This window comes from Cyanistes caeruleus, unplaced genomic scaffold (genome assembly GCF_971803275.1).
Source record: "Cyanistes caeruleus unplaced genomic scaffold, bCyaCae1.hap1.1 HAP1_SCAFFOLD_127, whole genome shotgun sequence".
NCBI lineage: Eukaryota > Metazoa > Chordata > Aves > Passeriformes > Paridae > Cyanistes > Cyanistes caeruleus.
Genome location: NW_028255924.1, coordinates 17,205 through 36,300, shown reverse-complemented (window position 1 = coordinate 36,300; position 19,096 = coordinate 17,205). Strand labels below are relative to the sequence as shown.

Sequence of the window (19,096 nt, the reverse complement as noted above, 5' to 3'; positions counted from 1 at the left end):
TCGGCAGGCACCAGAGCAGACCGAAAAGCACCTCACCTCTCTCAGAGGGACGTTGTGAGCGGCGCAGATGGTCGCAGCTGGATGGGCTTCCCGAGAATCCCTCGGTGCCGGCTGGAGCATGATCGGGTCGTGAGCTCGCTCAGCAGCACTCACAGCGTCCCATCTGGGTCACCAAAATGTTAGCGTTCATGAACACACATAATCACAGACTGATTATATGCAGGTGCTTTATTGAAGTGCGTGGGCACTAGGGGTATCAGCAACCCAAATCTATCTCCATCGTCTTTGTCCAAAGTGCACATATTTCTACAATTTCAGCTGTAGCAGTAATCACTATAACAACCTTATCAATATTGCTTCATTAATATTGCTTCATTAACTTTATCTATATTGCTTCATGAGAGTTAGCTCATCCTTGTATGAACATGTACGAATCTTATCTCTGGGTGGGTATCTTGGAGACCCCAAGTACCAGTTCTCGTTACCGTAAACATTTCAGCTTGCTAGATCATCCCCAATACCAAGCATTCTTGTGGCCTACCTCTACATGATTTTAATAAGCATTTTCAGAAACATTTAACTCCATAGTAACGTCTTGATGTTTGGAGGATATTTGTGCTGAATCTTGGTGTCCTGGAGGTTCTTCCAGACACAAGATGCCCGATGACTTCCTGAGATGAACTTGGGCAAGAAAGAATCCCCACCCCAAGACACTCTTCTCTTGTTTTTTCCCCAGACCAGGATTTTTCATTCCCAAACCGAGGCCAGATGGAGGAGAAGGAAAAGCCCCAGAGATCCCACACGAGGAGGGGCTGCAAACCCAGCCCAAGGAGCTGTGAAGAGGAAAGATCCCCCCTGTGCCAGGAAGGTGGCCAGAGATCCAGCCAGAGCTCGGAGCTTGGGGTGAAGCCTCACGGAGGGGAGAAGCCCTACAAGTGCTTGGAATGTGGGAAGGGCTTCAAAAAGAGTTCCTACCTGATCCGGCACCAGGTGATTCACACTGGGGAAAAGACCTGCGAGTGTGGGGAATGTGGGAAGAGCTTCAGCCAGAGCTCCAGCCTCATGCGGCACCAAGTGATTCACACTGGGGAAAAGCCCTACAAGTGTGGAAAATGTGGGAAGAGCTTCAATGACCGCTCCAGCCTTAGGAAGCACCAGAGGAGCCACACAGGGGAACGACCCTACACCTGCTTGGATTGTGGGAAGAGCTTTGGGTGGAGTGACACCCTGAGGACACACCAGCTCGTTCACACCGGGGAGAAGCCCTACGAGTGTCCGGAGTGTGGGAAGAGGTTTCAGCGCAGTTCCACTCTCATCAGACATGAGCGGATTCACACAGACGAGAGGCCCTTCCACTGCCCCGACTGCGGGAAGAGCTTCAACCGCAACACCATCCTCACTGCCCACCGGCGCATCCATACTGGGGAGAGGCCCTATGAGTGTCCCCAGTGTGGGAAGAGCTTCTCACAGAGATCTAACTTGACCCAACACCAACGGAGTCACCATTAAGGGAAGCCCTGCGAGTGCCCCAAGTGTGGGAGGAGCTTCGTGCGCTGCTCCAGCTCCATCCCCCATGGGAGGATGGGCGTTGGATGATCCCCAGTGACCCCCGTTGGGCAGAGCCCTGGTGATCCGTGGTCCTGGTGATGCGTGTTGGGAAGACACCTGGCTGGGAGGCTCCACATCTTCCTGGCTCCCTGTGGGCACCTGGATGAACACAGGAGCAGGAACATCCATTCAGACACAGATCAGCAATGGGAATTCCTTGGGGAAAGCTGATTTGTTGACTTTCAATCCCAGAAAATTGTTAAAAGTAATGGAATTCACAAGCCCTATTTGTTACACTTCAACATGTTGTTCTTCCCAACACCTCTCCTTCCTTTTTTTGGAATTCAACACAAACTTAGAGTAAAAAAGTTTTCTAAGTGCTCTTGCTGCGTGATGCCACATTGTGTCGTCCATGCAGAAATTAATGAAGAAAACACAAATTGCCTGCTGAGACCCTTCTGCTCCCTTCCAAATCACTACTCAAGAACAAGCCTCAGGCACATGCCCATAGTCCCTCTCTGCCAGCAGCTCCGAGCTGCATTGCACAGTGCTTGCTGTGCCCCAGAGAGCACCAAGCAGGCTGGCCTGATGCCCCTGAATATTTCTGCAAAACCCTCTGCATTTCACACCTTTGCTGTGGCTCAGTGCAGAGCTCCAGGATTGCAGGCGCTTGGTCCCAGAGCTGTGTGAGGCAGTGGCTCGTGCAGATGTGCCCTGACTTGCTGTCAGTGCCTCACGCTGGTCTCGGTTCCCCTGGCAGAAATGCCGTGCCTGAAGGACACTGCCCTGTGCTGGAGCCTGCGGAGCAGCCCGGCTCCCTCCCCCTGTGCCCAGAGTGCTTCACACACTGCTGACCATTGCCAGGAGTTCCAGGGCAGGCGGCAGAAGAGCAGCAATGGTCAGGCAGGGCAGCAGCCCTGGGCTGCTCTTTGCCTTTCTCTCCTCCTGTGCAGACTCCAGACAGCCCATGGCACCAGTGTGTGCTGTGCCCAGCACGGCGCCGCTTCCCCTCAGGAGCAGCCAGCTGCCAGCTTGGCTCTGAGAGCGGAGGATTTGCCTGGGGCCAGCAAGAGGCAGCCAGGGCCAGGCTGCTGCCTCTTGCAGCTCCAAGGGCCTCCTTCCAGCCTGCCTCTGCCGAGGCTCAGGCTTCTCCGGGCTCTGCCAGGGCTCTGCTGGGGCTCCAGCCTGGCCAAGGCCGGGCCCGCTCTCACCTCACAGTCGCTGACAGCTCTGCACCACAGGAGACCTTGCACAGCACCCTCACTACTCTTTCTGCTTTCTCTCTTCAGCCAGACTCTCCTCCAGTCAAAGAGATTTCTCTTAGGGATACAAATCCAAGTGGCAGGAACCCAAATGTTCTCGAGTCACATCTGCACAGCCTGCATCTGCACAGGATGTTTGTGTTGCACCGCTCCTCCTTTGGTTTTTCCTGCAAATGCCATTGCTGTTTCTGCCTCAAATAGAAATGCCACAGCTGGGCAAAACTTGTCCAGTTGTCCATATTCCAAAGGCAGTGTGGTCTGGAGAGGATGAATGAAGAGGAGCCTTCCCCACTTTGAAACCGTAAAAAGAAGCCATCAATGTCACTTTCCACCTCTAAGAAAAAACTGACAATTCAGAAGGAAATGTTGAGCTTTCTCACAGGGTCAGAAGGAGAGAAATGTTCCAAAGGAGTTGAGATTTGAGAAATTTTATTTAAAATCCTACTCTACAATCCTACACTACAAACCTACACTACCATCCTGCACTACAATCCTACTCTATAATCCTACTCTACAACCCTACTCTGCAATCCTACTCTATAATCCTACTCTAAGTTGGTCATGGAGAAGACAGTTTCTAAATTAATTGTTGCATTCCTGCCTCCTCCTTCCACTTCTTCACTGCAACGATGAGAGGTGCCAGGCTGGACCCAGGCATGGCCGATGTTATAAATTGATGCTGCAGAAAGGAAATGAAAACAACAAGAAAGCATGATTTTTCCAATCTAAGAGCTTTAAAGGCAGGGGAATACTTTTGAAATGAAAAGGGGATTGAGTCAGAGTAGGTCAGGAGCATGGGGCAAGAGTGGCACAGGTTGCCCCAAGAGCTGGTAGGTGGCCCATCCCTGGAAATATCTGAGGTGTGAGTATCCTGATCTCTTGAAAGATGTCCCTGCTCATTGCAGGACACAGACTAGATGACCTTTCCATGTCCCTGTGTGTTAGTTTGAGATGAATTGACATTTAGGGAAAGAAGTAAGAAACCCCGCACGGAAGTGATTTCTTTGAGAGAAGCTGCTGGGAGCTTCCTCTGTGCCTGAGACAGGCCAATGGCTGGCTAGTTCTGAGAACTGACAACATTTTGCACCATTTAGAAATGAGATGCGCCTCTGTGATGATGCACATTTTGAAAACCACCAGCCCGGGCACAGGCCCTCTTTGCTTCCGGAGACCGAAGGTAACGGAGCTCTGGTGAGGCCGGCCCTGCTCGCCCACGGCCTGTGCTCCTGGGGGAGGCCGGGCCAGAGCCCAGCGGCTCCCGGGCAGGGGATGGAGGCTGCGGGACCCCGGCCCCAGGCTGGGCCAGGCCACGGCTGCTGACATCTTGCCCACACTAAACCCTCTCCCCGGCGTGCAGCGACGGCTCCAGGCCGAGCCTCCCCTCCCAGCGGCTCCCGGGCAGAGAGAGGGGCTCAGCACAGCCTGAAATCCAACACCGTGACTGCCATGACCTGGGTGAGATTGAACCCTTTCACTGCACAGATGAGACCTTTCTTACTCTTGTGGGCCTGATAATAAAATTTGTTATTCCTTTGAAGTTTGAAGCCTGTTTTGCCCTTCTCCTAATCCATAGCTCCCAGCAAGAAATGAGTAAGTGCCCTGGTGATTTTAGCCAGCGCTAAAACCCAGCACTCCCTGCCAGCCCAGCCCAGTCTAGGATTGCTCCCCACTGTCAGCTGAACAGCACCAAGGTTGGAAGTGAGGAGGATGGGGGCTCATCTGATGCCTTGGATTTCAGTGGAGGAGGAGCCCATCCCTGGGACACTGTTTCACCTGCAGCCCTTTTGCCATTTTACCTGCAGCAGCTCCTTGGCAGACCAGCGCTGCGCCTCGCCTTTCTGCAGGCAGCAGCTCAGGAAGTCACGCAGCAAAGGCGAGAATTGCTCGGGCTGCCGCAGCTGTGGGCTCCCTTCTGTGGCTATGTGGAATTTAGCCTGGAGAAAAAGGAAACACAAGGCTCCACCTGCTTCTTTCCCATCTGGAACTGCTCTCCCAGAGCCCATTGTTCCAGCTCCACTCTGCAGTGGCAGTTTTTGCCCTGGCAGAGAGGCAGACATGACTTTCCTGTAGCATTTAGATGACGACTTTCCTGTATCATGAAAAAACCCAAGCCCCAAAGCCACAGCTTTGCCAGCATCCAGCAGATCTTGTCTTGGCAGCTGATTTCATTGCCTGCTCTAGTTAGTGGCAACTACATCAGCAAATACGTGTTTCCTTCTCAGAGGATTCCCAGCAGCTTGGCAGCCTTTTTGGAAGAGGGATTTTGCTGTTCTAACTAACTACTATTTCCAAGGATTCTTACATGAAAAGAATCTCTGCAGTGCTTGTTGGTCCCTTAAGCACAGCTGCCATAAAACAAAACTCATCAGGCTTTTTGTCCTGTTCTTGAAAATGATGGTAATTGGAAGAAAAGAAAGGAAATGCAGCAGGTGTTCCTCAGGGAAGGAAACAAACCTTTGGAATCTCATTTCCAACACAGACACATTAAGATGCCTCCACAAATGTATTGGGTTGAAAATGCCTGTTTGGGCACACAGGAGCCACCTGCAGCTCTGTCTCTCAGCACTCTGAAAATTTCAGGTTCCCTTATGTGGCAAAAGGAAAATATTCATGGTGAAATCAGAAGTGTCATCCCTGTGGTAAGCCTATGCTCGTTGGATTCTCAAGTCAATGCATTAACGCTGTGCCCATCCCAGAAAGTGCCAGGAAACAAACAGGAGGTTTTGGCAGGCTCTCCCCGTCACCAGGCTCCAGCTTGGTGATATGGAGAAAGTGGCTTGGTTTAGGAAAGAAGGTGGTCACTGAGTGTCTCAGCAGCACTGCACAAGAAGCAGAAGAGACTCTGGCTTTACAGCCTCATCTCCAGGTTTCAGGCAAGTTTCCCTGTGAGAAGAATGGGGCTGCACTTCTTCTCTCAAAAGCACTGTTTTAGAAACTTGGTTTGGTTTGAGTTTCTTTGCTTCATTTCTGGAAAGATAACAGCAGCTCTGAGACGCTTGTTTCCTATTCTTGGGGCCATCTACACAGCCAAAAGAGCTGGAACGACTTCTAAGGCAAAGCAAAATGCTGCCTGAGAATGGAGATGGTTTGGGCGAGGTAAGGCTTGAGTTCCCCCAGTGCTGCAACCAAAGCTCCAGTAGATGCTGATGTGCTGCAGGGCCATTTGTAGAAGGGGCCTTGGTGGAAGTACTTCCAGCAGATGGCCATGGGATTATGTGCAGTGAGCAGAGAACACGGGACAGGTGAGAAAGACAGCGGGATCAGAGAGTATTTGCTCCTTACCGATCGAGCAGTGAAACTGTCATAAGGAGTTTTTTGTTCGGCCATTTCAATTGCCACAATTCCAAAAGACCACACGTCCACTTTGGGGCCATATGGTTGACGCTTCACCACTTCAGGTGCCATCCACCAAGGAGTCCCGGTCACCGAGCACCGCTGATTTTGCTCAGGGGTGAGCTGAGCAGAAAGGCCAAAATCAGCTGAGGAGAAAGCAAAATACTCTTTTAATTTTAATACTCTCAATTAGGAAACCAAGCCAGAGAATTCCCCGGTAGAAGTTTGAGAATGTGCAGTTGAATTTTCTGGACAATACTCCCTGCTCTGTTTCCTTGGGGCTTTAGCCAAGGCAATTGGCTACTTCAAACATCCCCCCATTTCTTACACTTCCTCCACCAGTGCCTTTTGTTTTCCTGAAGGTTTAGATTGCAGCTCCCTCCCTCTGGAAGGAACACTCACAGACACACACAGAGCAATAGCACTCTTGGCTGCTTGTGGTTCCTTGTCATAGCTGTGTGCACCCTGCAACTGTGCCTTCAGCCCACAGCAGGGGGGACCCCTGCACTGCCAGCAGCAGCATTTTTGGGGAGCTGGCAGTCACTGAAAGCAGCCCCACACCCCGCATTCCTGGAAGGCTGAAGCTGAGCAAGAATACACTGACCCAGCTTGACAGAGCCGTCGGTTCTGAGAAGGATGTTGTTGCTCTTGACATCTCGATGGATCACGTGGTTGGAGTGAAGAAAATCCAGTCCTTGCAGGCACTGAGAGAGAAAAGAGAACCAGGGGGGCAAAAAGTAGTGCTGTGAGTTCATCGCACAAGCAAGGAAACAGCTGTGGAAGGTTCCCTTTGCAGGGGAATGGGGAGGAATGGCAGAACACAGCGCCATTGAGAGCAAGAGCCTGCTGCTCCCACAGGAGCAGAGCAGCACCTTTCTCAGTGGAGAACTGCAAATGCCAATGCACGAGACAGAGCTAGAATACAAGAGCAGGGGATAAGAGGACAGGAAGTGAGTCCAGGGAGTGTAGGGGCACTGGCAGACAGTTCCCTTGAGATGCTCTTGCTTGCCCATAGCCGAGCAGCAGCACAGAAACCAAGCCTGGCCCATGAAATCCCTCCCGTTCTGAGCCCCTGTTTCCCAGACAATGCAGCTCAAGGCCTTGGAAGCACAGATGGGATCCCTGACCTCCCGACTGACAGCTGCAATCTCTCCTTCAGACATTTGAATCTCATCGATGAGATCTCTCAGAGTGCCTCCGTCCATGTACTCCATCACCAGCCAGAGTTCCTCATGCACAAGGTAGCTGAAAAAAGGCAACAAGGCCATGCAGGTGAACATGCACGGCTAGGTTGGTTTTTTGCTTGAGTCTTGTTTCTGGGTCCCTTGGAGACAAGGGCAGAAGTAAAGGCATAGACATTGCCTCTAGGCTGTGCAGTGTTTGCAGTCTGTGCTGTCTCAAGGAGAAAGGCAGTTTAGGAAGAGCCCAGATAAAAAACCTGTCACGCATGGCATTTCTGGAAATAAGCACCTAGTCTTCCTGGCATGCACAGCAATGGAAAAGAGGGGCAACAATGCAAGGGCAATCCTCTCTTGGATGGTTCATCAGCATTTAAGAAACTTGAAAAACTCAAGCCCAAAGAACTGTGGAGGCAATGAACTTAGAAGGTATTGAATTCTTAAGATAGGGCTGATGCAGGTTTTTGAACAATGTTCAGTCTGCATTTGCCAGGGTGGATTCATGCAGACAAAATGCAGTCTCTTCCCATCCATTGGAGATAAGTAGAGAAATAATCATTAACAACTCTATTTCCTGCCAGTGACCAAAGTGGGTTTTTAAGCTCTCATGCTTGTAGTATGTAAACAAACATTCAAGGGATAGGACCGTGACCACTCACCTGGCTAAGTAATTCACGATCCTGGGACTCCTATTACTCTCCATGATCCTGATTTCATTCATGGTTAGTATCTTCCTACTCACTCCTTGCACATTTATTTTCTTTATGGCCACCTCAAATGACATTGAAAGGAGTAATTTGAGAAAATTGGTAGCATGAGACCACAACACACATGGAGCAAGTGATTTTGGAATGGCACAGCCAAGCTGTGCCCAAGTGCCTTGTGATTAGACCTCATCACTGGAGTAATTAGGGAGTGACATTGCAACAGCCCATTTCTCTGCTCCCTTGGGGGTCAGTTACAGGACATGTGGCCACTGAGGATTTGCCTTGTCCACAAAGCCTGTTCCAAGTGCAATTTGCAGGCTGGCTCCAGTCTGTGCTTCTTGTGCCTTTTCAGCACAGCTCTACTCAAAGCTCCAGCCACAGCTGTCAGCAGTGGGGAAAGGCCTGGAGAGCAGCAGAGGCTGCAGGGGCTGTTGACATTTACCTCTCCTCCTGTTGCAATGTCAAGTGCTCTGGAAACCTCTCCAAAACCCCTAGAAACAAAACAGCAGCAAAGAAAGGAGAAGCCATTTAGATCTTGCACTGAAAGCCAGTCCAGACAGGAGAGCTCTGCTGTAAATGCCTAAAAGCTGCAGGTTGCAGGAGGGGTGTGCCAGAAGGCAGATGATGCATTTTCCCCTCAAGTGCCTGGGCACTGGGCCTGTTCCTGAAGCCTTGGGCTTTACTGCCTCAGCTCCAAAAGGCAGCTTATTCCTTCATCTCGGCTATCAGCTTCTAAACTGTGCAATTCTAATCCTGAGCATGGAGTATTTCCTTTAGCAAACTCTTGGAGAGAAATGTTCCTGAGAACTGTTATCTGACAGCTCTCATTGGGGGTAGGTTGTGCTTTCAGGCAAGCAAGATTCTTCTCCTTTCATTAGTGTGGCCAGATGATTTGGAAACATCCAAAAATGTGAAGGAAATGAACCCTGAGCTGTCCCACACTTGAGAGACAAGCAGATTTCCCAGGTTCTGTTCCTTGCTGCAGGTAAGACCTTGGCAGCATGGAGATGTCTTTGACAATGCCTTCTGAGCACACTTGACAAATTCTGGCCAGTACTGAGAGATGGGGCAGACTAAGCCCGCTGTCTAAACATGTGGACAACCTGTCTGACTTCCCACTTGATGGATATTCCCCCAGGGAAACACCTGGCCCATGGCTGTGTAGAAGTGACTGTGGTTGGACTCACCCGCTGCCAAGACTTTCCAGTTCGATGTATTTTGTGATGGGATTTTCCTTGTTCACCATTCTCCCTGAGGGAAACAAAATGCAAGATGCTGACTCTCAGGCAGAGATCCGAACTTGCAGGAGATGCCAAAGGCAGCCCCGCTGTCTGGGGCTCTGAACCCTCTGTGGTCAGCTGGGCAGCAAGCACAGCAGCAACAAGACAGGCAGTTGTGCAGTACAAATGGGCAGCAGAGAGACTGATTTTGTCCAGTCCTTGGAAGGAAATGAAGCGCAGAGAGCACAGCAGGGCACAGCACAAGGCTGGCAAAGGCCAAGCATGAGCACTGACAAGCAATGGCAAGAAGACACAGCCAGCCTGAGCCCCTGACAAGCTGTGGTCCCCGTTCAGGACACACCAGCATTGCCTTGGAGATCAGACACAGCCAGGTGCAGATCAAGGCCCTTTTGTGTCCCAGCAGGTGAAGGTAGACACCAAATCAGCTGGGATCTTTTCTCAGCCCCACCAGGTCTTTTCTGAGAGCACAGCACTGGCAGCTGTTATGGGCAAGAAGCAGATTAAATGGGTTGTGCTGCAGAATCACAGAGGGCTTGATGTGTTTTCCCAGAGACTGATCTGAGTAGGGCTTGGGCCAATAGGTAGGATTCTAAGAGTCATGGGAATGGCTGGGAATCAGGGATGAAAAAGTGCCATGGATCTGAGGAATACACAGCACAGGGGCTGCAGGCTCGCTCCTGAGAAATGCCTGCAGTGCTGTTTTATCTGATCACACCACGTGGATTTGTCTCTTGGACACATCTTTAGAAAAATAAAACTAGGATATTAATTACAGATTGTTATACAAGTATCTGTTTCTTCATTGTGGGCCCAATGAAAACATCTCTTGCTCTGTTTCTGCTGTCACCTGATGTAGTTTCAAAGGAGTCCTCACTGACAAAAATACAGCATTCTCATAAAAACCTTGTAGATGTAGTAGAGGCAATAAATACAGTCCTAAAAATGACACCAGTAAGACACCTGGGGCAGAACAGCTCTTTCAGGATGGAGAAAAAGCAAAAACCCCTAAATGCAAAACCAAACAAGGCTAAAAACTGAAAACTAAAATCGGAACCACAACAAAAAGACAAAACCCCAAAACCAATCAATATCTCTGAAGTCTTTTGGTTCTGACAAGTGCTGGGAAGTCTGGAGTCTAATGAGAATTTAGGAATCAAATATTCTGTTCAGTTTGGCCACTAGCACACAGGACTTGCACAGATCATTTGCTGTGCCACAGCCTCCTGCTGATCCAAGAACAATTCCTGCTTCTGCCTTTAGTGGCAAGGGAATGCCAGGCAAAGCCGAGCCAGTCCAAGCTGCCCTCAGAGGCAGCAGGAACAGCCAGAGCGCTCTCTCGCTGCCTCAGAGCACAGCAGTTCCTGTGGGGAGTCCTAAATGTCTCTGGGACACCAAAGTGAGGAGGATCATTTGCTACAGCTCTGCTGGCACGTGCACACAATACACTGTCCCTCAGACAAGAAATACACCAGACGTACTCAGTTGCTCCACGAAGTCTCCCTGGCTCTCCTGGAGCTGAGCAGCAGATGTGTCACTGCTGGAAATGGACAAACTGCCCAGGATCCACTGCTCAGCTTGGGCAACAAAGGCTCCTTTAGATGCTGCTGCTGCTGCTGCTGCTGCAGCAGATTGAATGGAAGAGCCTGTGTAGATCTGCAAGAAGAAAGGAGTTTGTGTCAGAAAGCTGGCTGGCAGAGATTACCCTGAGTTCCCTTTTCAAATGCAAGCCCTTAGGAAGTTGCTGTTAGCCACATGCAAAGCTCATCAACTGGATTTTTTGGATGCCCACTTCTGGAACCAAATGGTCAAAACCCAAGGTTGGTTTTAATCAAGTTGATGGCCAGTTTCATATTCCATTTTCCTGGATTTTCTGAAGGATGACTGCAACAACGACCATTGCACTTCCTCCCAAGGATCCCTTTCCCCCTCCAAGGGCTGCAGACACATTTGCAGCTCCTTGTTCTAACGTTGGAGCTCCTCCCCCTCAGTCCTCTTTTCCTGCACCATCTTCAGAAGGTGCTCAGCCTGCAGCACTTGTGCTTGGGACAGTACCTGTGCCTGCCGCTGACCTTGGGGCTCTTCATCAGCCGGCATTTGCTGGAAGCCTTCGCAGGCTGCCAGGTGAGATATCAACACGTCCACCTCAAGTCAAAGAGAACAAAGCAGTCAGAGACCACAGCTTGTCCCTGTGTGCCAAGGCTCATTGACTGTGAGCAAAGGGAAAGAGCAGGACAGCAGCAGATTCACCAAGGGATAGAGACAGCTTGCAGCTTGTATTCCAAATCTGTCTGGGGGACTGTGTTCACTTGCAAAAAGCCCTGAAGAAACAAGGAGAGCAGGAGCAGGCCAGCAGGAATCCCTTGAGATGAGTGCTGGCAGAAGGGGCAAATGACTGGTGCCACTGTCCAGGGCAGCAGCTGAGATTGAGCACAGCAGGAAATGTCCTTCCAAGCAGCTGGGATAGACACTACAGCAGGATGGCACTGAGAGGCATCAGCCCAGCCCCCTGCTGCTCTGCAGAGGAAAGGCAAGAAGGGCAGAAAGCACCAGACTGCAGTGACTGCTGTGCCTATCGCTCTTTCACTCACTCGATTTTCTAGAGCCTCTTGCTGCTGAACGAGGAGATGGAATTTCTCTTCGATTGTTCTTCTTTCTTCCTCCAGCCTCTCCTCCCTTGCCCTGATCCTAGCCTCAGTTTCCTGCAGCTCTGCCAGAAGCTCCTCATCAGAGGCCTGTGAAGAACCAGAGAGAGGAATGTCCATGAGTGGAGTGTCTGCCTCACTTTCACTCACCTGGTTTTCTTGATTTCCTCTCTGCCAGGGGAGATTCATCTCCTCTTCGATGCTTCTGTCTTCCTCAGGCCTCCTCTTCACTGCCATGATGGCCCTTGGAGCTTCGGGCAGCTCTGCTTGGGGCTCTGCCTCGATGTTCTGTACACACAAAAGGAGAGCAAGTGCCTGGGAGCTGCCCTTTTCAGGCCTGCCCTGCCACTCCTGCCCTTCTGACATCTACACTCTTGTTAGAAATCCTGCTCATTCAGGAGACAAGGATGTGTGCAATTGGATCCTCTGCTGCAGGTCAGAGCCTCTATGGCCACCTCAGGATATGGAAGAGGACCAAGGTGTTTCTCCTCCCTCTTTTGTCAGCTGAGAATTCTGAGTGGCACTGACAGAGATCCTCAAAAGGCCTCATCAACAAATTAATTGACACACCCCTAGGGATGCCAATGAAGGAAGCCATGGGTCATGTAATGAATGTATGACCAAAGTCACCAAAAACCACCTAAACCACCTAAACCATGGAATTGTCCCACCTCACTAGGACAGGCAGAAATTTATAGGTTAAACAGGGAGTGTCAGGACAGAAGAGGCAGGAGGAGGAAAACAGCTCTGAGGAGAAAAAACAACCATCTCTAAAGGGGTTCTTAGCAACAAAAGACAGCACTCAAGGACTTGCAGCTTTGCCCCCACACTAGGCTCCAATGCAGTTTCCAAAGCTGCAGACTTCACCACAAAACGTATCAAGAGAAACTTGCCACTTGTGGATTTTGCCTCAGAAGAAGGGTTCAGAACTACACAGTTTGTTTCTTTGGCCACACAGGACAAGAATGGCCAGCCACAGCTTCATGGACAACACAATCATCTCCTTGCAGCTTATCAAAAGCCAAAAGACAGGTGGCCTAAAAGACTCTGCAGAAGTGAAGAATTACTCCAGAAAACTGCAGAACACTTCTCCAGGTCATGCAGAGGTTTCCAAAAAGGGACAGCAAACAAAGCAAGCCCTGTGAGCCCCAGCAATGCCGTGTGAGCCCTTGGCCATGGCTTGGCAGAAGCCAAGAGACAGAGCTTCCCTGAGCCAAGCAACCAGCTGCTCACCCGCAGGCAGCAGCGCTTTGGGGCCTCAGCACGACGGCTCAAAGCCATTTCCAGCTGCCACGGGATGGGGGAATGGCTGGGTGCTGGCAGGACTCCAGCACTCAGCATCCTCAGCCAGCAACAGCAAGTGCTGGCTGCTCAGAAACTTGCAGCTCTGCCTTGCACTAAAGACAGCAGCACCCAGCACTGGCACTTACTGTCTGGGCATGGTCAGGCTGGGCTGTGACCACAGCTGGAGGCTCGTGCTCCTTTTGCTCATTTTGCTCCTCTTTGGCCTCTTCTCCAGGAGCAGAGGGAGCCACAGCAGAGTCTGCTCTTGCTTCTGGGCTCTGTGGACAGATGGTGGAGTTAGGGACAGGCAGCTCCCTATCATTTGGAACCTTATTTCTCTTCAGCTTGATTTCTACAACCAGCTCTACCAAGCACAAATCATCAGCTTTGATAGCAATGGGATTCTAAGTCTCTCCAACTAAATTAAAATGGGTTAATTCAGCCATACTGCAAATAGTTCTGAATTAGAGAGTTCACCCTGGCTACTATCAGCAAGCAACGTTCTCTCTGCAAATCTGAGCTTTGAGTTCTTTTAAAGCTCTGCAATGGAAAATTAGGAAATAGCCTACAATGCCTTTGCTATTGCTGTTGTAAACATGGAAATGGATCTTCTTTCAGCCCACCCAGCTGGCCCTCTGCACTCTACTGCCACAGGCCAAGCTCACAGTTCCCTGAACAGTTCTGAAACACCAGGAGCATCAAATGTTCCTTTCTGACTCACCTCAGGATCGGCACCTCTGAACACACGGCTCAGATGACCTGCAGTGGGCAAGGAAAATGAACCAAATTCTATGAGAAAACTGGAGAGAACCGTGGCCTATTTAGAGTAGCATCTGAGAAGATCTCCCAGTCTGCATTTTCAAAGGTGTCCTGCTTGACTGGTGTGGTTTAAAGCAACAACTTCAAAAAAATCACTAGAAAAGTTACTTATTTCTTGCTGTGAGATATGGATTAGAACAAGAGCAAAACAAGCTTAAAACTTAAATGGAATAAAGAAAGTTTATTTACAAAAACTACAGGAATAAGAAACCAGAATAAAACTTCCAGAACAACCCTTTTCTCCCCCACTACCCAACCATTCCCTTGTTTACATGACCACATAGAGACAAAAAACTTTAGAACTTTGGTGTTTACAACAGTCCCAATTCCTGCTGGAGTCTTTTCATCAGTCTTTGTAGAGAAACAGAAGTCTTCTTCTGCTATCTATGGAGTTTTTCACAAGAAAATGATTTTTCTTCATAGCTTTCTATTTCTCTGATGCCAGCTGCCCTGAAATCTGTCATCAGTTGTCTCCTCCCATTTCCCATCACTCTGAGGTGTGTTATGGGTCATGAGTCTAGGGATGTCATTTTTATGAATGAGTTATTCAAAGGCAAAAGTTCTCTTCATCTGTTTTTGTGAGCCCTCCTGGAAACAGAAGTTTTCTTTTTGCTTCTTAAAAGCCACAAATCTTCAACTCTTACTTCTCCCCCTCTGTTCCAGGATCTCACAGTGTCACAACTACTTCATCATTTGCTCAAAATCCACACTTGGAAACACTCCATTCCTCCCAATATACTCTGTCATGAATTAAAGGAGGTTTTTTCAGAACACTACTGTCCATCTCCATAGCTTTAACAGAAAAATACTTCAGCTTATTAAAGCATCTCCTTCTTTCTCTTCCCCCTCTAAATTTAATTTTTTTCTTCACTCTCTTTAATGGGTTGATGGTTGATCACTCCCTCTCTCTCTGGAAAAAAACAATCTGCAAGTCTCATGCAGGTAGTAAAAGAGTTAAAATCTTGCTAAAGCTGCAGATGTTGATGGTGTCAGGTTTCAGTTCAGTGGCAGAAACTGCAAACCAAGTCAGGCTGGCCGGCTCCGTTTCTCCCCCCACCCCGCCCTCTGCAGCCTTGTTCGGCCTGGAGGGGGGGAGGAGGCCGAGACAGAGCCCTGTGACCTCGTCAGAAGCCAGAAACCAAAGAGAGCAAGAAATTCCCGGCCTCACATCTTCAGGTGCTGTTCAAAGGTTGATCTCACTTCTCAATAGTTAAAACCGCTGCCAATTCTCACCCATGGCCAGGAATTAGTCAGGAGAAAAAACTCCCATCAGCCTCCAGCAGTTTCAACTTCCCGAGCTCTCAGAGCTATCTTAAAAGTAAAGTCACCCCAAGACACTGAGCCAGCAAAGTGAGGAAATGACAGACTCTGCTGCCACAGGCTCTCCCGTGGAGGGAACAGAAGCCCTGCAAATGCTGCCCGCAGCCCCCTGGCTACAGACACCCCGTGTTTTGCTGAAGGTGTTGACAGGAGCTTTACCAAACCAGGGGCATCCTCATGGTCTTTGTGTTTCAATAGCAACCCGGTCACTAAGAAAGAGCAGGGAGACCTACAAAAGCCAGCTCAGGTTCCAGCCAGGGAAAACCTCTACTTACGTGCCAGGTTGGTGAGGTAATAGCCGGAGTAGCCGATGACATAGATGGTGCAAACGGCAACAGCGAGCTGCTCAATCATTTTGCCAGTTTGCACACTCTGCTCCACCACAAAAACAAACACGGCTCCTGTCAGTGTGCAGCTGCCCACTGACAAACGCCTCAAGCAGGAGGATGCTCCTGCACTGAGCAAGCCCAAGAGCTGCTCTGACCCTGAGGCCTTCCGTGCACCAAGGCAACCTTGGGATGTCACCACGACAAGGTGGCATCCATGCCCTGACATCACAAAGCCAATGCTCTGCGCTGCTCTGGGAATTGATGCAGAGCAACCCAACCTTCCCTACAGCAAACACAAAATTGCCTGGCAGATTCTCCTCTGTCACAAAGGGTCACAAATCCTTTGGTGGGCTGTGGGAAATGGAAAGACAGAAACTTCCACAGATACTGAAGGGTTTAATTTACAGCCTTGGAAGGAGCTTGGGTTCATGCAATGCTAAAGGTTCACAGACGCTGAGTCGAGAATTCATAAGCTTATGTTCCTATAGCTGCAAGTAAGAATATGCCATAAGTAAATAAAAAACTGTATTGAGTGAGATGGTGGAGAGTTTTCATCTGTGATTGTGTGATTTTATAGAGCAAGCTATGAATCTAAATATTATCCTAAAAAGCACATGTGTGTAGGTGAGCTAGCAGTGTATTGGGTGAAAAGCAGACACAGTGCAGCAGAACTTGGCAAAGGTGAAAGGTGATTAAGTAATAATAAACCTCTTCAATTTAGTGCATTAGCCAAAAATCTCAAATTAGCGAATCTCAGCCACTGCACCAGGCTGAAGCTGAGGATCCCCAGCCAAGCTCAGAGGGAGGAGAACACAGCATTTGTGGGATCCTTTCCAGCCTGACTTGCTTTAGCTGGAGCCTGGGGGAGGAGAGAGCAGGAGAAGGGTTGGCTGAGTCCTCTCCCCTCTGCCTTGCCCTTCTCTGCTGGATCCTCAGTTCATCCCACACCCACCCCAAGACTCCATCCCCACCCTACTGGTGCTGACGGGATTAAAGGAAATAAAGAGGAGATTAAAAAGATAGAGAGAAGAGAAAAAGAGAAGTTTAAATGCAGCTTAAATATGAAAGAAATGCACATGTTAGTGACTGCTGAGAGTTGAAAGGGAGCTGAAGGGTTTGGGAAGGGCCAGGAGCCCGTGAAGGGCTCAGGAGCTGCTGCTGCCGGGAGGGAGGAAATGCACCAATGGCTCCCAGCAGAGTCTGTGCTTTGAGGCTCTTTCCCAAACAGCTGCAGGAGGGAAAGCAGCTGAGTTTGGAGGAAGAGTTTTCTGCTGAGGTTTCCTGTTTGGAGCTGTCACAAGCTTGAGCTGCTCAAGGGAAACGCGGCTCTGCTTCCAGCAGGGCCCAACTGCCCGGGAGCACAACTTGGTTCCCTGGCCCTGAGCCAACGGGCAGCAGCAGCTTCTGTTCCCTCCTGGCTCTTGTGTCATTTCCAGCAGCACAAGACACACCAAGAAAAGCTCCTCCAGAACATGCCATGAGAAACACAACCTGATTTCATGGCATGAAGGAGCTCTGACAGTCCCACGGGCTCAGGTTTGTTTGTCAGTGAACAGAGCAGGGAAAAGCACAGACACATTCCCTGCACAGGGAATTCACAGGAGGAAAGTGCAGCCCTGGAGGATGTGCTTGGATACAACGTTCCCACGGCAGTTTTGGGGATAAAATCGTCAGCAGAGAGAAAAGAAAAAGTCCTACCAAGGGTGGGCTGGGGAGGGCTGGTGCTTCCCGGGAGGCTCCCGAAGCTCAAGAGGACAAAGCCCAGACCTTGTCCAAGCTGCGAGCTGGGTCTGAGCCAGAAACCAGGGGGTGGCAGAGACATTGCTGCTGAAGGGCTTCAGATTGCCAAAGCTAAAGTGTCCAGCATCAAGGGACAACTTGAGGTTATGGAAGTCCCAGTGCCCACGTTCCATCCCCTCATTTCAAGCTGAAAGCGGAGCTTCACTTGTGACTCTGCTTTTTAATAAAGAATGTAAAAATTCAACAAAATTCCCTTTAAGACCCCATGAAGGTTCACAATGTGAGAGCTCACTCGAGGCAGCCCCAACTCCTGCCCTGGTTCAGTCCCTGTCAGGCCCACTGTGCTTTCCAGCTGCTTTGCTCCAGCTCCCCCCAGATCACCACGAATTCCACTGAACTGAAACAAATCCAAATCCTCGTGGGTCGGGACAAGGGCAGGGAGAGGTCACTCAGGGATCACCATCAGGGGCACAACAGCCCGACACGGGGAAATGCACTGAACTTAGGACTGAGCAAATTAGACCAGGAGAATGAGGATTAAAATCAATCTTGAGAAACACCTCCTCCCGCTCCTGAACTTTTCTGTCCGGGCCGCTGCTCGCGGGGCACAGAGAGGGGCCCGGCCGTGTCTCTCCAAACCTCCCTGGGAATCACCCCAGAGCCCACAGCCTTCCGTGTGCCCATCCCCGGGACCCTTGTCCCTCCCAATGGCTCCCGTGGCTCTCCCATTCCTTCCCAGCCTCTCCCAGTCCATCCCAGTCACCCCAAACGCCCCCCGGTCCATCTCTTCCATCCGTGGATCTCTCGCCCCTCAGCCAATCAGAGCGCGTCCCTCTGATGACTCATCAGTTGCCGGGCAGATCCACAGAGCCGAGAGCCCCGCGCTGGACTCGGCCCCTCAGTGCCGCGCACTTCATTCCCAGTCCCGCCCAGTGCCACCACAGTCCCTCCCAGTGCCACCACAGTCCCTCCCAGTGCCACCACAGTCCCGCCCAGTGCCACCACAGTCCCTCCCAGAGGCCCCACAGTCTCGCCCAGTGCCACCACAGTCCCGCCCAGTGCCACCATAGTTCTTCCCACTCCTTTTAAGCCATTCCCAGTCTATTCCGAGTTCATTCTCACTTCACTGCCAGACCTCTATCCCCTTATCCAGTGTCCCAGTATCCACTCTCATCTCTCTCAGCGTCACCCCAGTCCCTCCCAGTCCATTCCCAGTCCCTCTCAATGCCACACCACTCCTCTCCCATCTCTCCCAGTTTCCCTCCAGCTGATCCCAGTCTGTCCCCACTCTCTCCCAATTCCCCCAGCGTGTCCATCTCGCTGGTGCCCTCCAGCTCCCAGCCCGGCCCCGGCCGCCTGCTCTGCTCCCTGATGGATTTCTCCCCTGCCCACATCCAGCTGAGCTGCTCCCAGGGCCAGCAGCAGCTCTCGGGCCACGTGCTGGCCACTGCCGTGCTCCCCAGCGGGGACTGGAGCCAGCAGCTCCTGGTGCTGCTGGAAACCGCCCCCGGCAATGCGGGCTCAGCTCCAGCTGCCAGGTGGAGCACGGCAGCCTGGAGCACCCCCTGAGCCGGCACTGGGGCACGGCCCGGCCCCACAGCGCCGGGGGCAGCGGGGGAGGCACTGGGGGGGCCCAGAGGGGGATTGGGGGGTGCTGGGAGGAACTGGGAGGGAGTTTGAGACAGACTGGTTT

General features: G+C 50.8%; 2 protein-coding genes across 2 annotated transcripts in view; one reads left to right on the top strand and one right to left on the bottom strand.

Annotated features, from left to right (window-relative positions):
* LOC111944892 (uncharacterized) overlaps nucleotides 1-1,531 on the top strand; it is a 246,714-nt gene extending 245,183 nt beyond the window's left edge. The window contains 1 exon segment of the mRNA XM_086873951.1: nucleotides 910-1,531. Coding sequence (XP_086730077.1) covers nucleotides 910-1,509 — 600 coding nt within the window. The 3' untranslated portion in view covers nucleotides 1,510-1,531.
* A 1,691-nt stretch (nucleotides 1,532-3,222) lies between these two features.
* LOC147646069 (uncharacterized) lies at nucleotides 3,223-15,956 on the bottom strand. Its single transcript, XM_086873953.1, has 14 exons — nucleotides 15,610-15,956; nucleotides 13,917-13,954; nucleotides 13,342-13,473; nucleotides 11,858-12,199; nucleotides 11,322-11,411; nucleotides 10,748-10,922; nucleotides 9,216-9,279; nucleotides 8,471-8,519; nucleotides 7,981-8,093; nucleotides 7,271-7,388; nucleotides 6,748-6,847; nucleotides 6,093-6,289; nucleotides 4,607-4,744; nucleotides 3,223-3,489 (listed from the first exon to the last, which is right to left on the bottom strand). The coding sequence occupies exons 1-14, from the start codon at nucleotides 15,887-15,889 to the stop codon at nucleotides 3,388-3,390; spliced, it is 1,938 nt and encodes a 645-aa protein (XP_086730079.1). The 5' UTR covers nucleotides 15,890-15,956; the 3' UTR covers nucleotides 3,223-3,387.
* Between the last annotated feature and the right edge of the window lie 3,140 nt (nucleotides 15,957-19,096).

Coding starts and splice junctions, on each gene's coding strand:
- LOC147646069 (XM_086873953.1), bottom strand. CDS start 15,889: ATGTCAGGGCATGGATGCCACCTTGTCGTGGTGACATCCCAAGGTTGC. Junction 13,474..13,916: donor TCAGAGGTGCCGATCCTGAG/GTGAGTCAGAAA, acceptor ATCTGTCCACAG/AGCCCAGAAGCAAGAGCAGA. Junction 6,290..6,747: donor CGACGGCTCTGTCAAGCTGG/GTCAGTGTATTC, acceptor CTTTCTCCTCAG/CTGATTTTGGCCTTTCTGCT.